The sequence below is a fragment of the Misgurnus anguillicaudatus genome, chromosome 8 (assembly GCF_027580225.2).
Source record: "Misgurnus anguillicaudatus chromosome 8, ASM2758022v2, whole genome shotgun sequence".
Lineage (NCBI taxonomy): Eukaryota > Metazoa > Chordata > Actinopteri > Cypriniformes > Cobitidae > Misgurnus > Misgurnus anguillicaudatus.
This window is the reverse complement of record NC_073344.2, coordinates 10,119,594-10,141,645: the sequence shown is the minus strand read 5'-3', so window position 1 is coordinate 10,141,645 and position 22,052 is coordinate 10,119,594. Positions and strand designations below refer to the sequence as shown.

At 35.9% G+C, this 22,052-nt stretch overlaps 2 protein-coding genes across 7 annotated transcripts in view; both read left to right on the top strand.

Moving 5' to 3' along the window:
* Window positions 1-585: 585 nt before the first annotated feature.
* uap1 (UDP-N-acetylglucosamine pyrophosphorylase 1) lies at window positions 586-14,656 on the top strand. 2 transcript variants are annotated; one of them, XM_055213741.2, is made up of 11 exons: window positions 586-744; window positions 1,327-1,619; window positions 2,453-2,657; window positions 3,261-3,436; window positions 4,512-4,684; window positions 9,221-9,414; window positions 10,464-10,604; window positions 11,199-11,387; window positions 13,241-13,279; window positions 13,740-13,806; window positions 13,953-14,656. In XM_055213741.2, exons 2-11 carry the CDS (start codon window positions 1,343-1,345, stop codon window positions 14,043-14,045), a joined length of 1,554 nt encoding a protein of 517 aa, XP_055069716.2. In that variant the 5' UTR covers window positions 586-744; window positions 1,327-1,342; the 3' UTR covers window positions 14,046-14,656. The 2 variants fall into 2 exon arrangements, with proteins under 2 accessions (XP_055069716.2, XP_055069717.2); XM_055213742.2 differs by lacking the exon at window positions 13,241-13,279.
* Window positions 14,657-16,382: 1,726 nt separating this feature from the next.
* ddr2a (discoidin domain receptor tyrosine kinase 2a) overlaps window positions 16,383-22,052 on the top strand; it is a 50,666-nt gene continuing 44,996 nt past the window's right edge. For all 5 annotated transcript variants that reach the window (XM_055213692.2, XM_055213690.2, XM_055213694.2 and 2 more), the window contains exon 1: window positions 16,383-16,517. The gene's annotated coding sequence lies outside the window, so the exon portion shown is untranslated. The remainder of the gene's footprint in view (window positions 16,518-22,052) is intronic.

Below are 22,052 nucleotides of genomic sequence, written 5' to 3'. Positions count from 1 at the left end.
ATTTTACCAAGTAAAGTAAAAAACAGTATCTATAAATTTTACTATATTTTACTATAGTTTTAAATACTGTATGATCTACTATTGTATTTTTTCATAGGGTGACTCCCAAGAAAGAAGTCCTGTAATATCTTATGTTGTAAAAATATTTAACGTTTTATATTATTAGTATTATAAGTATCATTATTTTAAAATGTTTGTATATTTTTATTGAATCTTTTCAAGCTTTTGTTGTAATTTCACCACAGTTTCATATGCTACATCACGTTCTTGTCCCGCCCTTGATCTGCTCGCTTATTGGTACGCCAGTTTGAAGGACTTCCCAACTGCCAAGTAACAACGACTGCTCAAATGTAGCCACGCCCCTCCATTAGCAAAAGGTTTGTTCGCCTTCATGCGGCGCTGCAAGAACCGACAGGCGGATGACGTCAAAGTACCGCGAGAGCTCATTAAAATTAGGCTTCTCCATATGGTTTCTCGAATCAAACTCGCGGTAATTGACGTCATGCGCCTGTCGTTTCTTTCGGCGCTGCATGAAGTCGAGCAAGCCTCTCTATTTACAGGAGGTGGGACTTGTCGGAATATGGGCGGGAAAAGAATGCCACTTGACTGCTCGAATGCCACGTCAATATGACGGAACTGGAGGAGGATCCCGGGCGAAGGCGGGGCTCACTTCATAGAAGATGTAGCTCTATCTTACTACTAAAGCGAGAGGGAAATACTCATTGATCAGAAGCTGCTCGGAAGGTAAGAATATTATAAAATTGTCCTGATAAAACATTTCTTGTGTTCTCCTCTGTACTCCAAGTACTCCACTCTTGTGTTCGCCTCCGCTGGAGGCTACAGAAGAATGCCACGCGACTGATTTATGTGTAGGAGGAAATGTAAACAAATGTTTTATGCTTTTAATGCATTCTTCTACAATTACGTATTAAATCTGTTTTTCTATATGAGTCGATATGATGCGCATTGGTACCTTGCTGTCAATCTGAATTCAAACAGCAGGCATGTAATGAATAAAGACAGCTGAAGTTTATGGAGCAGGTGTCAAGTGAACGCTGGTTTCGGTCTCTTATCATACCTAATTACTGTCTAGAAACAATATAGATTACCAGAAGTGATCTTTGCTTTCCTGCCATCCACAAATAAAATATTTATCTCTTTATTGAAGTAAAGATCTCTCATGACCTAAGCCTCTGCCCATCTGAAGTTTGCCTGAGCACGTAGGCAATGAAGTTATCAATTTATGGGTGGGTGGGATAGTATAGGTGTACAATCCGATTAATTGACTCTTAGATAATCTGTGTCACTTTGTTTCTACTCTTCCAGATCTGACAGAGTGACCATGGACACCAAAAAACTGGCTGAGAGACTCGCTGAAGCTGGGCAGTCTCACATCCTACAGTTTTGGGACCAGCTGAGCCCAGAGGAACAAGCCGAGATGAGTCTCGATCTGAAGAACATGAACTTTATAGAGATCAATAACTTTTTCAAAAATGCTATGAAGATCTCTGGTCAAAGCTCTCAGGAGAAGGTGGACAGTAGGATGGAGCCAGTTCCCCGAGAGGTTTTGGGCAGTGTGACACGGGACAGTGGATGTCTCAAAGAATGGGAAAAAGAGGGTGAGTTCCATCTCAATCATATTATTTTGGTTTAAGCGCTGATTCCTTTACGACAAGATAACGTAAACTAGCCAAAGCTGGTTAAGCTGGTCCTTCAGTCTGGCCAAGCTCTAAAAACTGGTCTAGCGGTATTTAACACATCAAGAAGGGTACTACGGCCTTTTTTAGCGGGTTATGTTTCATTTAAAAACAAATATGATTAAATGTGAGTTACATTTGTTACTATTGTTAAGAAACATTGCACAACACAATAGAAAAAGGTCCACACCCAATTGGACCTCAGAAAGCAAACTCAACCCTAAAGTGAAAAACAACAACTGTCTAGCGTGTCTAAAGCAGCCGCTGTGATGTTCAAATTACAATAAGTTACAATATTTGTAAAAATATGGTTTTTATCCAAGTACTCCACTCTTGAGGGATAATGCTTCAATGAGGGGTTGAAAACATCTGGTTTTGGTCAAGTCTGACGCAAATAGCTTTCCTGAAGTCATGTTGAATCATTCAATATTATATCATCTTTATAAAGTTCACATTGCTATGACACAAGGAAACGTTTATGTGTTTTCTTTGTCATATGTTCGTGTGTGTGATTTCTCAGTTAATAGCATACTTATGACTGTGTGTTGGTAAGGTAGTAATAAACATAACTGCAGTTTATACAAGTGGGGCTTATAAACACTACATAATCATCCCTCATTATCTGTAAATAATTGTACAAAAACGTATTTATGTATTTTGTATGTATATTATTTTGTCAAGAATTACTTCTGTTTGCTTTGACAATTTGATCACCTTTAAGCTCGAGTGACCTAACCGTCCATCATTTCACACAGGACTGCGCTGTATATCTGAGAACAAAGTGGCAGTTCTTCTGCTGGCTGGGGGTCAGGGCACACGGTTGGGAGTACCATATCCGAAAGGCATGTACGACGTTGGCCTCCCCTCCCACAAAACCCTCTTTCAGATCCAGGCCGAACGCATCCGTAGACTAGAACAGCTTGCTGAGAAACTACACGCTAAGAAATGCTGCATTCCATGGTGAGATGATCATCAGATACACGAATGAAGCATATTTAGTTACTATACAATCACGGTATATGCTGTGAAAAGGAAATTAAACGCAGCCGGTCACAGGGAAGCAAAGTTTTTGATCTGGTCAATGATTGTTAAATGTCTTGGGTTGCCAAACTTGTTTTGATGTTGAGGAAGTTTTTCCCTTCTGTTGAAAATTCTTTTCCTTCTCACAATGCAAGTTCACTTCCCCACGGTAAATATCTTTGCGAAAATCAGTCAGCATGAAATTGGACTGACATCATAACAGCATGTCGTCTGAAGTAAATAGGCCAAAACAGCTATATTTTAGTCTCTGTTCAACAAAATTGATATTTGATAAAATACTTGGAACACATTAATTATGGAACTCAACTACTATGGAAGTCAATGGTGCTCAAAAACTGCCTACTTGATCGTATCTAATTTCACCTTTTGTGTTGGTTATTTTTTCCTCTTAGTATGTTATGTAATTCTGTGTGTTTAATTGCTGTGCCACTATTAGCACCAAATGGAATTCGAAAATGATACATTTTGACAATTTATGCTAAGATTAAGTGCAATGACATTTCCAATGTTTTAATTTTTCAGGTACATCATGACAAGTGGCAGGACAATGGACATGACCAAAGAGTTTTTCTTACAGCACAAATACTTTGGATTGAAGAAAGAAAATGTGTTATTCTTTCAGCAAGGCATGCTTCCTGCTATGGACTTCAATGGGAAAATTATTCTAGAGGGCAAAGGCAAACTAGCCATGGCACCAGGTGATTTTTTTAAAGAATGGTTTACTTAATATCAATAAAAAAAGTCTTTTCCAAACGTTTAGGTATGGGATTGTACACTATAGGTATAAGCTTGTCACTATTATCAGCAGTCTTATTGTATTTTATTGTTACCAGTTCTGGATTTTTATTTTTTTAATTCATTTAAAAAAAATAACTTTTCTTTCCAAAAACAGGTTTCTGTTTCTATTTTTGTAAAAAAAAAAATTAAAAAAGAAAGAATTAAAAAAAAGAATTAAAGATCTAAATTAGTAATTTTTAACCAGCATTTATTTACTATTTAAGTCCCAATGAGCACATAAATATTTTTGTATTATTATACATCTTTGAATAACATTACGCATTTAATTGTTTATATTACAGAAATAAATATACAGAATTGGTAATGCTTTACAATAAGGTTGTATTAGTAAATATTAGTAAATGCATTAACTAACATGAACAAACAATGAGCAATATAGTTTAGCATGAGGTTATTCATGTTAGTTTATTATTTAATGTTAAAAGTTACAATGCTTTATTTTTAAAATGTATTAGTAAATGTCGAAATTAACATGAACAAATGTTTATAAATGCTGTAGAACCGTGGTTCTCAAATTGGGGGCTGTGGCATTTTATGACATTTTATAAAATAAATTAATTTATCATAAAATCTGTGTGATTAAATCTCAGAAAAACAAGGCTACTAACCAACAACACTACATTGTACATTTTTATATGCTTTGTTTAATTCAAATATTAAGTTTTGAAATGTTTTATGTCATACATTTTCTTTGGGGGCCGCGTAGGGATGCACTGTATACAAGGGGGGCCGCATGCCGAAACAGTTTGAGAACCAGTGCTGTAGAAGTATTGTTCAATGTTAGTTTATGTTAGCTAATGCATTTCCTAATTGTTAACAAATACAACCATATTGTAAAGTGTTACCGATTAATTTATAGAAATTGAGTATGACCCCCAGTTCTGACTTTTTTGAATGGTCCATGTTTGATGTTTTGATGCAATGTGTAGCGTTAAATGCTCAATGCCTGCTTTATTTATTCATTTTGCATTTCAGATGGAAATGGTGGCCTGTACAGAGCTCTGGGAACACAAAAGATTATAGATGACATGAAGAAGAGAGGAATATCTTGCATCCATGTTTACTGCGTGGACAACATCCTTGTGAAAGTTGCTGACCCTGCTTTCATTGGTTTCTGTTCACTTAAAGGAGCAGACTGTGGTGCAAAGGTGAGTCATTAACATGTCCAGCCCTACCCGCCGAAGTATTTCCTGGTCCAACATCGCAATACGTACTAGTACAGGAGTCATTATGCAAATATGTTTGTGTTTTAAGCGGGTGTGTTTCCTTAAGCTTCTGTACCATGACTGTGTGTTGTTTAGTTTGGGTGAGTTATTTATTGTAACGTGATGCTGAGTACAGTTATTTTACATAAGGTAAAGAAAAATCCATTTTGTTAGTCCACTAGATGGAGCAGCTCCTCAGAAAAAAATCTTGATTTTTGTACAGTATTTGTTTTATTACACTTAAACAAGCATGACTGCACAGTGTAGTTGAGAACTTATAAACATCTTTTTTATGGGCTTTTTGGATTTATTTATAAACGGACAGTAACTTGATGGTTAACACAGGTCATATTATCAGCACATGACTGTCACATCTTACAAAATCCTTAATTTTTTATTAAGACACTTTTGTTATTCCACAGCAAACACGTAGCATCAATTTGTATTTATTAGAAATAAAATGGACACCATTGAATGCAGTCACGGTAACATGCTACTCATGGGCCTTTTTGCAGCCCGTGTACTCAACAGCAAGACGACGAAAAGCGCTTTTACAAGGAACAGTGGTTATGCAGAAAATTTAAATAGTCTCCAGTCAGGAGTTAAATTGCTTTTAAAACTTATATAACCAGCTTGATGATGCAAGATACCAATTAATTTAGCCATTATTCTCTTGTGACATATCACAGTAGTTAATCATGATTGTAGTTATGATGCTGTGGAAACATCTGCTTGGTAACCACACTGCTCGATTGAACTATCTAGAGTACTGAGAGCCAAAGCGATGCTCCGTGTAATTCTAGTCTTAAGTGTATACTTAGTCTTATTTGTTGATGTCTAGTTTTTAACCGTACAATATGGCTACACAAAGTATGTGGGTCCCCTTCAAATTAAAGGTTTGGCTTCTTCAGTTTAGTCCAGAAAATAACTGTTAGCAGAGGGCCTTTTCTTTTCCAGCATGACCCTGAACGCATATTGAAGTGATTTACTGAGTTTGGGGTGAAGGACTCAGCAAGGGCTAGGACTAAGTCTGGAGTCTAGACCTAAACACCTTTGGGATAAATTGGAATGTCATTGCTATGGATGACCTCACTGATGCTTTTGTTTCTGAATGTCAGAAAACCCCTGAAGCCATGTTCCGACATCTGGTGGATGGCCTTTCCAGAAAAGTCGAAGCTGTTAGCACATACACTCTTAAAAATAAAGGTTATGTTCTTTGTCTGAAATTTGAACAACGTTCATAGAACCTTACTGGTTGTTTTAAATGGAAAAAGTTTGACAGACTACTAAAAGATAAGAAATTGTTTGTTCGTTTAGGAACCTTTGACTAAACGGACATTTGGAGAACCAAAAATGGAATTACTGCAGGGCAAAGAACCCTTTTTAGCACCTTTATTTTTAAGAGTGAACTCCTTATTAATCCCATTGGTTTTGAGTTATTGTAGCACATATGGGTCCACATACTTTTGGCTATTTGCTGAATCAAGACATTTCAACCCCATCTAATGGCAATTCGTATGTATTTTACGAGGTGGCTAATTCGTACGACCACATTCGAGTTTCTGTTAATTGTTTTTGTATGATTATTGTACATTTTTGTATGATTCACTTGGTACAAATTCATACAAATTAGCCAACTCGTGAAATAGGTATGAATTCTTGTGAGATCAGACTTTATGACAATTGGTTGATATTAGTCAACTACTATAAATGCAGAATATGACATCATATAAAGCATGTCATACATTTTTGTGGCTTTAAATGTTCTCCATGTTTATTAACAAAGTGAACCCACTGGATTTTCCTGTGTGACAACACGGTGTAATCTAATAACTAGCATTCCCTAGAATCAGGAAGTACTTGTTTTGCTATGTCAAAGTAGTTCAAATATTTTTCTAATATATTTCTCCAATATTTATTTTATCTGTCTAGGCATTTCTTAAGATTCCTTTTACCACTTTCTCTGAATTTAAATCTTTTTATTATTTGTTAAAGGAGATGAAAGAGTCATTTTATATCAAGGTGCAAATGTGTAGTTTCAGGGCCCTTGGGTAATGTACTGTACTGTTCTTGTTTTTTTACACCATGCCAGCTTCCTTGGCTGTATTCATGTAATTAGTTATATCCCCACATTAAAGGGAAACTCCACTTTTTTTGAAAATATGCAAATTTTCCGGCTCCCATAGAGTTGAACATTTGATTTTTGCCGTTTTGAAATCAATTCAGCTGATCTCCGGGTCTGGCGGTACCACTTTTAGCATAGCTTAGCATAATCCATTGAATCTGATTAGACCATTAGCATCGTGCTCAAAAATAACCAAAGAGTTTCGATATTTTTCCACATTTAAACTTGACTCTTCTGTAGTTACATCGTGTACTAAGACTGATGAAAAATTAAAAGTTGCGATTTCCTAGGCAGATATGGCTAGGAACTATACTCTCATTCTGGCATAATAATCAAGGACTTTGCTGCCGTAACATGGCTGCAGGAGGCACAATGATATTACACAGCACCTGAAAGTAGTCCCCTTGGTAACTTTCAATAGCAGCAGACTATTTTCGGGCACTGCGTAATATCAATGCGCCTCCTGCAGTCAGTGTCGGCTGCAAAGTCCTTGATTATTACGCCAGAATGAGATTATAGTTCCTAGCCATATTGGCCTAGAAAATTGCAACTTTTAGTTTTCTGTCGGTCTTAGTACACGACTACAGAAGAGTGAAGTTTTAAATGTGGAAAAATATTTAAACTCTTTGGTCATTTTTAGGCTCGATGGTAATGGTCTAATCAGATTCAATGGATTGTGCTGGGCTATGCTAAAAGTGGTACCCGAAGACCCGCTAAATGGATTCCAAAATGGTAAAAATCTAATGTTAACTCTAGGGGAGCTGGGAAATTAGCATATTTAAAAAAGTGGAGTGTTTCTTTAACTCTCTTACACACATAGGGGCAATTTAGCATTTCAAATACACCTAATCCACGCATCTTTGGACTGCGGGTGGAACCCGGAGACAGTATGTGATTCACAGAAGTATTTGCATGTGATCAGAGTCAGACATAAATACTGAACAGCTGGGTTTGAATTCTGAGATGTTTAAAGCTGCTAGTAATTTAACAGTTCCTGCGTGACGGGGGAACTGCGCAAAAAATTCAGACCCGCCCACTCCTCAATTTTTAAAGCATGCCTTAAAGTGGCTTCAGCTAGAATCCTTCTCCCCAATGCAATCCCTTCATCATCTCCGAGGTTTGTAATTTGTTACTATGATGAATGGAAAGGGTTTTCTGCCATTGCCTCTGCAGTAATTTAGGACAGACCTCAGGCAAGCACAGCCCAGGATGGAGTGTGTGGTCTTCTCCTCCATTCAAACACATGGGGGCTTGTTTAAAACTGGCACAAAAGTGACATTTCTGTGTTGGTAAATGTATCTTTTCAACTTGATTTGTGTTGAAAGTGACTGTCGGCACCAGATGGCTACATGCGCGTTTTTAAGTCAGACCTTGCCATACTTAAGACAAATTGTTCTGGAAATTGGAAGTTCTCCGTCTGATACAAGCTTAATGACGGTTGATAAACGACACAAAAAAGTTTACAGAATTTACTGTGAATTAATTTATTGGTTTTATGTTTTGTAGTCTTAAAATCCTAATATTATGATTTGTCAAATTAAATGTGGCATCTACGCTGACATGCCAATACCAGGTCCTCTAGGTTTGAATTATAATACAAATGAAGCAAAAACACACATTTAGTGTTATTTATATAGCACTTTAAAGAAGTGCTTTAAAGGTCCACTGTGTTGTTTTTTGCACCATCTAGTTGTGATCACTAGGGATGTAACGATTCAACCGTGTGTCCCATTAAAAATGCCTGTCTGAAATCGATTCTGAATCGCAAGACTGCGATTCTTTGTTTAATGCACAGCTTGTGCGTGTACTACGGCATTTGGTCAGTAGGAAGTCCTTATCAATCTTAAATCATAACGAGTCGGAGTCGTTTATAACGTGCATTTAAAAAAGCAACACTCGTTAAACCAAATCATTTAAAATATTCTTTATTATCATGAAAATACCTGAAACCATTTGAAGAACAGTGATATAAATATTCTTGTAGACATTTCCTGAAATAGTATTCGTAATGCTACTTCTTCTGTGGCACAAAGGGAGTTTCTGCACGGGAGCGCCCCCTGGCGTTCGGATGTGCCTGGATTTCACCGTGATTCATTCAAATTCATTCATTGAGAAAACGCGCATTTGCACGGTTAATCGTTACACCCCTAGTGCTCACCCCTCCCTTTCAAAACGCATAGTGAAGCCACAGTAGCCGCCACATGAACAACATGTCATCATCTGAGATAAAATAGTGAAAAAACGCTCACTATGGACTAGTTTGTCTGTAGATCCTTTTGAAAGTTACACAATACACCATTAGAATTGAATATTGGCTACAATTGAGTGCATCAATGTTTGCTTCTGATTGACAGGTTGTAGAAAAGACTAATCCAACCGAGGCAGTGGGTGTGGTCTGTAAAGTAGATGGGCGATATCAAGTGGTGGAGTACAGCGAGATCACCTTGGCCACAGCGGAGAAGCGCAGCCTCGATGGTCGGCTCATGTTCAACGCCGGCAACATAGCCAATCACTTCTTCACCCTCGAATTCCTCAGTGAGATCGTGAGGCAAGTGCTTAAGCCTTTATATTAGTCTGTTATTATTTAGATCAGTTTATAAATAATTTTAATTGAATAGCTGAGGTGTTTGGACTTTTTAGTTCTTACGCAATTATTTTAAAGGGACATTCCACTTTTTTTGAAAATATGCTCATTTTCCAGTTAAACATTTGATATTTACCGTTTTGGAATCCATTCAGCTGATCTCCGGGTCTGGCGCTAGCACTTTTAGCATAGCTTAGCACAATCTATTAAATCTGATTAGACCATTAGCATTGCGCTAAAAATAACCAAAGAGTTTGGATATTTTTCCTATTTAAAACTTGACTCATCTGTAGTTACATTGTGTACTAAGACCGACAGAAAATTAAAAGTTGCGATATTCTTGACAGATATGGCTAGGAACTAAACTCTCATTCTGGCGTAATAATCAAGGACTTTGCTGATGTAACATGGCTGCAGCAGGCGTAGTGATATTACGCACTGCCTGAAAATAGGCCCCTTGGTTACTTTCAATGGCAGGGGACTATTTTCAGGCAGTGCATAATCTAAGTTAGTACACGATGTAACTACAGAAGAGTCAAGTTTTAAATGGGAAAAATATAGAAACTCTTTGGTCATTTTTTAGCACAATGCTAATGGTCTAATCAGATTCAATGGATTGTGCTAAGCTATGCTAAAAGTGCTAGCGCCAGACCCTGAGATCAGCTGAACTCTAGGGGAGCTGGCAAATAAGCATATTTTCAAAAAAAGTGGACTGTCCCTTTAAAAACTACACCTACATCTTTAAGCTATTTCCAATGAGGTTTGCCATCTTGTAAACAGTAGACTGGATGGAAGTGACTTGAATGTGCATTGAGAATATGAGGTAAAGTCAGGAAAGGGCACATCTGCAGTTCTTAAGCGTCTGGTATTTTAAACACAGATGGATTTGCCAGACATGTTCTCTTATTGTAATTTTTATGAAATTTTAACTGAAAGAACATGCTTCGCTTTTCCATCTGTCTCGGTCTGCGTGTCCGTCTTTCTGTCTTCATCGGTCTCTATCTGTTTTCCAGGACTTACGAGCCGCAGCTGCAACACCATGTGGCACAGAAGAAGATTCCCTATGTGAACACGCAAGGACAGCTAATCAAACCTGACAAACCCAACGGAATTAAGATGGAAAAATTTGTCTTCGACATATTCCAGTTTGCCAAGTTAGTGCCAGGACTCATTCCATCCCTGTTTTTAGTATATGGGCCATTGGCAGGAAGAGTCTTCCTGATTTTACCAAGTTGAGCGAAGTTTTGGATAGTGGTAGGATCAGAGTGCTGAATGTATGTAAAGTAAAACCCTGATTCACGGACGGCGAATAAGCCGATGCTGTAAATGAGAAGGATTAGGCGGATATTCCATCTTCTTTGATGAATCCCATGCGTGCTGTCAGTTAGGACAGTCATTACGTCAGTCCAAAGTCATTGAGTTTCCCTCAGGCTTGCAGTTTTAGAAAATAAAAGGTTCTAGTTTCTAAAGCGAAGATGCACAGAACCTCCCAAATCTTTTAAAGACTATAATTAAGTTAAATCCCAAAACAATAATGTAGTGAATGTTGCCTTTGTTCTGAAGAAATTTAAATGGAATCTAGTAAACAAACTTGAAATTCCTGTCAAGATATGATGCATCCTGTTTTTCTTCATTTTTAAGGGATTATAAACAGTGACTATTATTAGAAATGTGTAATTTGTGTTTCGATTGCCGTCTTTGTGTTCACTTCCTTGTATGTTTTTTTTTTGTGTGTGTGTGTGTGGCAGAAAGTTTGTGGTATATGAAGTTCTGAGAGAAGATGAGTTTTCTCCTTTGAAGAATGCAGATAGTCAAGATGGAAAGGACAACCCCACTACCGCTCGCCATTCCCTCATGTCGCTGCATCACCGTTGGATCTTAAATGCTGGAGGGAATTTCGTTGACGAGAATGGAACTCATATACCTGCTATACCCAGGTGAGACATACATCAACACACGACAGTATCATTACAAACCTGTATGCTGGTATTACTTACATTGAACACGAAAGGAGAATTTTTAAAGATTCCCTATTGTCATAGTTTTCATAGTTTCCAATGGAGTCAAGATCTAAAAAAACACAGAAGAACGGCATTAAAAAAACATTTATGTAGCCAAAATGACCTACAGCAGCGGTCTTCAACTACTCCTCTTCGAGTGCCAGATTTTAAAAATGTAAATATGATGCGGGCCAAACTTTTACCCCTATTTTTACCTTTGATATATTTTTTACTTTTACTATAATAATACTTTTATTATAATAATAATAATAAGTCCAAGGAGGCTTCCATGTCGTTCCGCCAGACTGATAAACTATAATAGCAGAGAGGGACAAAAAGCACTAGCCTACCAACACGTTTCCACAACGCGTTTTCATTCAGAAAACGTGAACTAGCTGAAACGGACAAGGAGATCAGTGATTACATAACCGCTACCGTAGTTGCAACACGCATTTGGAAAAGCGAGGTGCTAGAGAGCACTATTCGTTTGAATGCAAAATACAATTTTACCACTAGATGGGGTAAATCCTACTTATTGTCTCTTTAAAAAGAGCCGTTTATATCTACATACACCGCGGGTCCCCCTTAAATGGAAGTCGCCATTTTGTGCCATCATACAGTAGCCCTAAACGGACAAACTACTGTTTAGTCACTACATTGTCTCAGACGATGACGTGTTTGTCAGCTTCACTATGCGTTTCTAAAAGGATGGGTGAGCTGTGGACTGAGCCGTTGGTTGCAATTCACAGTCTCACCGCTAGATGCCGCCAAAAGTCTGCACCTTTAAAGTGTTTTCGAAATTAGCATAGCTTTTTGTAAACAATAAACTAAAATTGAAGTTGTTATTCACTGAAATTGTCCTATTCATCTGCTTATTCAGCAAAATATGAGAACTGAGTATTATGGCATCTATTGTGACCAATCAGAATAAATTTTAATCATTGCACATTCAATAAGTGTCAGTGAATAACAAATTGAATTCAGTCTGTCAGTCAAATGACCTGAAATGTAGCACACAAAAAATTACTACAGTCTACATTTTTGGGGTTTTTATCTATACTGGCGTTTTTAAAGGCATCTATACTATCTATTTTTATAAAAAAGAACTGTGACGATTCTTAAAAAACAACCCTACACTGTAAAAAAAATCCGTAGAAATTACAATGATATTGCAGCTGAGTTGCCGGTGATTTGCCGTGGATTTGGGTTTATGTTGTTTGCTGACAGGAGTTTGTTCAAGGTTAAATACATTTTGAATATTGACGAGTCTTTGTCTTTACAGAATTAAACTATACAATAACAGCCTCATGCAAAGCATTCTGGGAACCAGAAATCATCATCAACCTTTTTCTGTTTTTTGCTTCAGATTTTGTTTCCCAGAATGTTTTGCTTGATGCTGTTTTTTTTTACTCTGTAAGGACAAAGACTTGTGGATGTTTGATGTTTATTTGGCTTTGAGCCAAATGTTGCCAGCAAAAAACATACATCCAAATCCACGGCAAGTCACCGGCAGCCCATCCTGCAATTTCTACTGAATTTTTTTACAGTGTACATCATACAGGTTTGAAACCACATGCAGGGTAGTGAATAAATAATTCCAATTTTTTTTTTGTTACTTGCCTAAATCCCAGGAAGTCTCCACTCATTCATTGTTACATACTTTTCTTTCCCACCCATTGCATGTGTATCGTATTACAATATCACTCATCTTTGCTTTACTGAGGGCATTTACATATTCACATTGTTTTCTTCATTTATTGTGTAACCACACTATTTCCTAACGTTTCTAGAGATGGACCAGCAGGGACGGTCACTCCTGAAGTCAGCCAGTCAGTATCTATTTTCACTGTCGTATGTACATAGTGCATGGTGATGGGGCTTCGCTCTTAGCGTGGCTGTTAGAGCTCAGTGGGTGAAGGTGTCATATCCAAGACATGACCATGGCAAAGGTTCGCATCTTTTAACAGGCTCTGACCCAGAAAGCAACTACTAACAGGCTGAATAAAATGCATGCTGGGAATAGGGCATGCCGAGCAATCCGTATTGATCCTGTTTACTTTAACAAATAATCATTTTGCATAAAGTGATTTAACAAATGTATCGCCAATGCGGTGATCTGAGGTGTTTAATCTTTAATCTGGTGAATTGTTGATTACGGAAGTGGATGTACCGTCTTTTTATTTGATTTGATATGAAATGTCATTGCATAAAATCATTTCATATCATTCATCTGACTAGCCATATACAGCGGCAGATGCCTGTTTTTAACCAATTTTCTGTCCATTACAGCCTTAAGGATGGAACAGACCTGCCAATCAAATGTGAGATCTGTCCTCTTGTATCTTATGGTGGTGAGGTAAGAGGTCTATTTTTCTTCATCTGAAGAATAATCTAAATTTATTATTGCCTAATTGGTGCAATGTAAACCTCGCGTATCGCGTATGTTCCACGTAAAGGCAATTGGAACGAATTAAGATCTAATAGTTTCTTCTTTTTTCCAAGGGGTTGGAACATCTTGTGAGCGGACGAGCGTTCCAGCCCAATTTGATGATCGATGAGAGCGGCGTCCATGAGCTCGTGAAGAATGGCCTGTAAAGCCAGAGCTGTCTGCTGCACTTCTCCTCTCTATATACTATTTTATCATCTTTATATTACTTCCTGTCAAGGTGGAGGAAACTGTGAAATTCTTGTGCAATAAAAATGAAGGAAGGGGCCACACGGCAGTCATAATCAAACGTTATATGATCAAACTATTTATTTTGTGAAGACTTATTTTTATATCAGTGCTCATTTTGTTCTAGAACTGGAACATGTTTAGCCCTTTAATTTATAAATACAACACAGACTTACATGATGCACGATGGTATGTTTTTTTTTTTGTTTTTTTTGAATGGACACGTCTAAGATTTTAGGTATTTTTGTTTAATTTTATACACTTAATGCATATATAAAAAACATAAATCAATGTAAAAACTATGGTACTAAGGATTTGTCTCTATGCATGTCTTAACAATGACAGAAATGGTTTTTTTTTCCATAAAGTGAGATTGAATCAGATTTTCTAGCACATTTTTTGCTATAACTGTCTCATTTTTGTCTTAAACTTTTTGCATTTATTGTGTCCTGTGTCTGATTAGCCATTCTCCGGTCTATGTATTTGTGCACATCCCTTAAAAAATCATTCATTCATTTTGTTTATTAAGTGATTTTGTGTGTGTTTATTTGTGTTTACAATCTTTCTCATTGCTGAAATGTTTTTCTGCATCACTTTACACTTGATGAATGCCGAAAAATATTTAAGTGTGAGATGCGTGCAACCAAACGCCTTTTCAAAATCTGCCTTAAGCATAGAAAATATTGCCGTACATTGAAAGCATTTCATTTTTTTATATATATTTCTTGGATTTAATTCGTCTTAGCAACTGATGTTTTCAATGTGGTTCTGTGTTCCCATTTGGTTTGCATTAGTGAAAAGTGAATGAAAACACACCTTGACCTGGATAAAGGCATCCAACTTGTCCATCATGGGCAATCCAGACTTCTTAAGAGTTATTTCAATTGTAAATTTCTATTGCAGCGTTGGAATATCAAGACTTTAAATGCAAGTCTTCTTGCTCACAAAATGTACATGACCTGGAAGTTTTACTAATCCTGTAACCTGTAAAAGGTACAGAACTCAGGTTAAAGGTCATGCAGGGTATATTGTAATATACAGCAGCTTGTAAAAATAATAAATTGGTTATGAAAAATATAAGAGGGTAGTTTGAACAAATACATTCTAAATAAAAAAAGAAATTTTATTATTATGTATCTTATCTCATAAAACAATAGTTCTGTATCAGTTTTCCATCTATAAACTATAATTGAATATTCTGTCTCCGGCCAAAGCTGATGTTGAAAAAATAAATGGAAAACATTTTATGGTACTGCTTTTCTCATTATCTCACAGAAAGTTTTGCCTCTCTATAGAGGCGGAGGAGGACTTTAAAGAGAAATGCAAGCAAAATGTAAAACTTGCATTAACCACCAAAACTTAAACTTCTGTTGGCCTGACTGTATTTTGGCATTTTAAATAATAAGAAATACAAGTGCATTTACTTGACAAACTACTATGTGCAAGCTTTTATATCCGTGTATACACTACCCAACTCCCCAAACTTTTACAAAAAAAAATGGGTAACACTTTACAATAAGGTTCATTAGTTAACATGAACTAATAATTAACTGCAATTACAGCATTTATTAATCTTTGTTAATGTTAATTAAAAAATTATTAATACTTTATTAAAATCTTGTTAACGTTAGTTAATGCACTGTGAACTAACATGAACAATTAAAAGCTTTATTTCTATTAACTAACATTAACCAAGATTAATAATACTGTAACAAATGTATTGCTCTTGGTTTGTTCCTGTTAGTAATGCATTAACTAATGTTAACTAATGAACCTTATTGTAAAGTGTTACCAAAAATAAGCCACAAGAAAATAAATGCGAAGAAATGTAAAAGGGGAAAAAATTATATTATATTATATTATATTATATTATATTATATTATATTATATTATTATTAATTATATTGCTAAAAAAAATTATATATTTTCAAAAAGAAAGAAAGACTTTTAGGTGTTCTTTAATAACACAGTAAAACCATATATATATATATATATATATATATATAATAAAAAAAGAAAGAAAGAAAGAAAGAAAGAGAGAGAGAGAATAAAATACGATCTCTGATTGGTCACGGGAGTCTGAGTTAATTGAAACCTTCTGTATGGTATGAAGAATTCTGGGACTTTGGCATTTTCCCAGGAATCCTCAGAATGTTAGTTTCTCTCTCTCTCTCTCTCTCTCTCTCTCTCTCTCTCTCTCTGGCGCGCGCGCGCTCTCTCTCTCTCTCTCTCTCGCTCACTATTTTTTCCCTCATCTGGAGGTGTCTTACATCAGCTTAGTGTGCCTGAATCCGAGAAACTTCGGAGAGAAAGAGCTTTGTTTTTATCCTCATTCTTTCACATACTTGGAATACAAAAATACTGGACAAATGGTTTAAACGGCAACCCAAAAAGTAAGTTTGCATTTTTTCTAACAAACGATACTTTTCTTTACATTATTTGTTTATTTATCTAAAAAAAACATCTATTACCCGTACCTATATCCGACTTACAGCGTGTCTATGATTGATTGTAAGACATGAATAACATATTTAAAATGCGTATCAGTACCGTAGTCTTTGTGTTCAAACTTGCATTAGAAAGCCAGTGTTTGCATGGCAGGCTAAAATAGCGGATAGCAGAGCAGCCTGATACTTGATACAGTGATTGAACTGTCGCAAACCAGCTGTGCTGAATGGATGGATTGTTGATAATTTGTAGTTTGTTAAATTTTACCCAACAAGTATTGGTTTTGCTTGGCTCCTTATTTTAGTCTTCAGTATTTTAGTGTAAACCCTGAAAATACTAAAACCATTTCTCTCTTTTGGTCAGCTTTGAAAAGTTGAGGAAATTTGTAGCAAAAATCACATTTTACTGCTATTCCTTATAAAATGTATATCTGGTTAAATGGTGTGCGGTGACTAAAAAATATCAGGGTAGATACCTTAGGGCTTATATATTAAAATATGTATTTAATTTCTATAATATTAATAAATATGTTTGTAGCATTTACATGCAGATCCCACTGTTCAGACGCTTATGTAGTCAGTCACTATAATATGTTGCTTATTTTGTATGTATTGTAACCTTGTTTGTATAGGACAACATTCATGCATTATGAAGTGATGACCTCTTCATTGTCAGTTTAAAGACGGTTTCAGCAGTAACAAAATAAACACTTCGCTTTCGTGGTCATCACGTAACTTCCGGTAAACTATGCAAAGAATAAATAACAAAGTCCTTTTAAAGTAGTTTATTTATATTACAAGCAAAATAAACAACAAGTAGATTACATAGGAATCCAAAACATTTGTTATTTTCAACGAGGTATTTGTTTAAGAGTTCAGTTTCAGCAACTAGTCAGACCATTAAACAAACAGAAACCGGAAGTAAAGTTCGGACCAAACGCTTATCGCGTCACCACGTGCGCCCAATGAAACAATATATTCTTCCCTAAATTTCTTGGTGTGTATACATTGATATGCCATAGCATCTTAATTTTATGGGTAGCTGTAATTAAACATTTAAAAGCTTAATGCACTGAATAAGATTAAATGTTGTGTTCTGTTACATTTACGTATTAAAGGGATAGTTCACCCAAAAATAAAAATTGTGTCATGATTTGCTCACTTTCATGTTGTTTCAAACCTGTATAAATTTCTTTGTTCTAATGAACATAAAGGATGATATTTTGAGGAATGTTTGTAACCAAACTGATCGGAAGCACATTGATTTTCATAGTATTCTTTTATCCTACTATGGATGGCAATGGGGTTTCTGACAACTATGGATGGCAATGGGGATTCTGACAGGTTTGGCTACAAACATTCCTCAAACTACAGTATCTTCCTTCGTGTCTATTAAAAACAAAGAAATGTATACAGGTTTGTAACGACATAAGGGTGACTAAATGATGACAGAATTTTCATTTTGGGTGAACTATGCCTTTAAGCAGAGATTTTTATTAAAGCAACTTTCAGTGCATTCAAGCTATCAGTATGTATGATCCCTGGGAACTGAACCCATGACCTTTGCCGTGTTAATGTAAAACTCTACCAATTGAGCAACAGGAGACATACATGTAATTTAACTCCCTGCAAAAACTGAGATACATTTTCCAAGCCACTAGCTGGGGATTGTTCATGTGTAATTTAGCATATTGCCTCAGGTGTTTTGGTTAAGGAAAAGAGTGATAAAACCCTAAGAGATAATAACGATACACTTCAGTCCGGGTATATAATTTGGTTTCCATATAACATCACCAGTAACGTAAAGCTATTAGATTTTAGGGCATAATGTGCATACACTTTAAAAAATGCTTTAAAGGTTTTTCACAGCGATGCCATAAAAGAACCATTTTTAGTTCCTCAAATGAGGTCCTAAAAACACCTGTTTTTTCTTTCACTAGTCGATTGGTTGATTATAATGAGTCATGGCAAAGAAAATGTTGTTGCTAGTGTTCATACCTTGTCAAATTCCTCCATTTTCCTGGATGCACAAAGAAAACATTTGTTACGTTGGACAGTTTAGAAGCGTTGTCCTTTGGACATATATTAACCGACATCAATAGTTCAGTAAGAAAGCACTGACTTTTATTGCGTCTTGTATGATTCATGCAACATAAACATCGTAAACTCTTGCTTTTCTTAAAGGAAATAGAAAAGGATTTTTTTCACCGACATCATTTTAGCATGAAAGCTCGGGAGAGATTCAGAAGTGTTTTTATGCAGGTGCAAAGACAAGCCAGAGAACAGCTGCTTTCAATGCTTTCAATGTCAATAGCACATTATAAAACTCAATGCAAGCTGCAATTAGGAATCATGACAACTGAGTGCTTATTTTGTTTAAAATCCATTTAAAAGTACAGATTGTAATGATTTTGCAATGAGCCCTAAAGCCCTGTTGATGCACAAAGACCTATCTGTCCTAGAGAGAGAAACAGCTACATAAACTGTTTAATTGGCTTTTATTGGTTTTAAAGGGGACATTTCACAAGACTTTTTTTAAGATGTCGAATAAATCGTTGGTGTCACCAGAGTATGTATGTGAAGTTCTAGCTCAAAATATCAATTTATTATAGCATGTTAAAATTGCCAGTTTGTATGTGTGAGCAAAAATGTGACGTTTTTGGGTGTGTCCTTTAAAATGCAAATGAGCTGATCTCTGCACTAAATTGCAGTGCCGTGGTTGGATAGTGCAGATTAAGGGGTGGTATTATCCCCTTCTGACATCACAAGGGGAGCCAAATTTCAATGAACTATTTTTTCACATGCTTGCAGAGAATGGTTTACCAAAACTAAGTTACTAGGTTGATAGAAGCACTGGGTGGGGACCCAATTTTAGCACTTAAACATGGAAAAAGTCAGATTTTCATAATATGTTTCCTTTAATTATAGCATTTATAGTACAGTGCTTTTAATATTAAAAACAGATAAAATACAGTATAATAAAGTATATGGGTTGCAATTTTCAATTTAGAATGCAAAATGTTAATGCAGCATGGCAACATATTTCTGTATTTAAATGTTTACATTTTTATTTATATATTTTAAAATTGACTCTTTTTAGGAATTTTGCAAACTGTTGAATGTGGCACCTTTGTTAAAAGGTTCAAATTCAGTTTGAGAATTTCTGTCACCTGTGCTATACTTTCTTTCTTAAAGAAAAACTTCTTTCATGATTCTGTAACATGTTGTCGTGCCCCTTCCCCGTCACATTTGTGTCTGTTTTTGCTCTCACCTGGATCGAATTTAGCTGAAACTGCTATTTCGTTTAGATTTATGCATTCCCGTGAAAGTAAAATGTCTGCAAAGCTATGGCCGTTGCTTCAGAGAGGAATAAAAGAGTTTTCGAATAAAAAACACATGTTCTTTTCGTGCCGAAATTTACAGCCGTGTGAATATCAGCCTAGTGAGTAAGAGCCATTAAGTTTAGCGGTACGCACTACGTAGTATGCCAAATAAAATGCTGTATTCTCACTGTGCTAATTTGACCGCTGTGTTCCAGTGAGCCACTATAAAAGGAGATGGGCTTCTGTAACTCATATGGAGAGGGTTAGTGGTAGTACCATCCAGTGATTGACAGAGACTCATACATTTGCCATGTTTTCAACCACAGAGGGGTAAAAATCCTCAATTCAATCCATGAAATCACCAATTAACATAACTTTAAAAATATGTCATTAAAATCTTACCACTCAGTTGCAAAAAGCGGTAAAGGGAGGCTTTGGACCGTAACCAAATGTGCATTTAGTTGTCTTGAAAGATGCATTTTAAAGAGCTCATTACTGTAATTTTCTGGTTAGTTGGTTAAATCACAGGCCTCAGAAGTCTCTAACAGGGACACAAATTTAAACCAGATTTTGCTCATGATGTGTGATGAGATTTAATTGGTGCATTATGTGTCTCCCTACATAGCAGATATTCTCATATAGTTTTCTTAAAGAAATCCAATAAAAGGGTTATTATCCAATTGCAAGTACATTGCCTCTCTGTAAAGTCATAATCTTTTTAAATGGTTATATTTTTTATTATTTTAATAATTTGGTACACTCTAAAAAAAATGGTGCTAAATAGCACTAAAAGCTCGTTATCATATAGGGGAACCATTTTAGTGCTATATAGCACCATAAAGCACCTGTATGAAGAACCATCCGGGGGTGATATAGCACCACTTTAGCACCAGATATGGATCTATATAGCAGAGTATGTTTCTATATTATGGTTCTATATGGCACTAAAATGGTTCCCCTATGATTACGAGCCTGTGAACCACTTTTGGTGCTATTTAGCACCATTTGTTTTTAGAGTGTACTCATTAATGTCATGGATCAATATGTTACTATCGACGCTGTTACTCTGGTAAGAGAGTTTGACAGTAACAGAATTGACACAAACTAATTCAGGCAATAGGAAATCATGATTTTGAGCCATAGAAGACACTTTTTACAGAAAATATATGAAGAGTTTGGTTCCAAAACGCGATAAACGCCATTTCTGAAAAAAATGAGTTACTGCCAAAATCAGTATTATATCAGTAGTTAAAAGTAAATTCTTAATTTTATGCAAAATCCAATATTTGCTGTGTTATTCTGTGATCTTTTCTCCCTTTTTTCCCAAAATGCGATAAACGCCACTCCTCCTTTTTTACAGAACGCAATAAATCCATTCCAGAAATTACAGCCCACCATCCACGCAATGTAAACAAACAATGTGTGTTGAGTACACGGAATCCTAGTTTTCCTCATCTACTTTGTACTTCGTGATCAACAAACAAAACAAAATAATACTTTAATTGCATTGATAAACCTGTGATGGTTTTCTGTGACGGAAATGAAACGCCATCAACATCTAATAATTTACGCGAAGCACTCGGGAGACTGGTGCTTATCTCCCGACAGCATCAAGTTTCTCATGCTAACCCCAGGGGATCTTATGAATAACTTTACATTATTTTACTCAAAGTCAACGAAAATTGAGCAGGACCAAAACATTTTACAGCTGATTGCTGCGAAAAATGCTAAGCGACGACGTCAAGTATAACAAGCAGCAATATGACAGTAATCTTAATATGACAAAGTAAGTGTTTTGATTAATGACATTAATGTTTATTTTTTAGGCAGTGTACAACTGTTCAACTAAATGAATATAAAATGGCAAAGATGAATGCACATTTGTACATTGAATTAATAGATTTCGAGCATTTTAAAACAAAAACTGTCATGGATTTATTGCATTTTGTGGAAAAAATTATTCGTTTTTATAATAAATCTTTGAAAATCAAGTTATGGATTTGAATTTTTTATTTTTACCTAAAGATGCTATGGGAAAGTTTGTAACAGAAAATAGTGGTTTTCATCTTGTCACTTTCTTGGTATAGAAAACACGTTTTTACCGAAATTTGTCAAAATGGATTTATTGCGTTTTGGAACCAAACTCTTCATATATTGT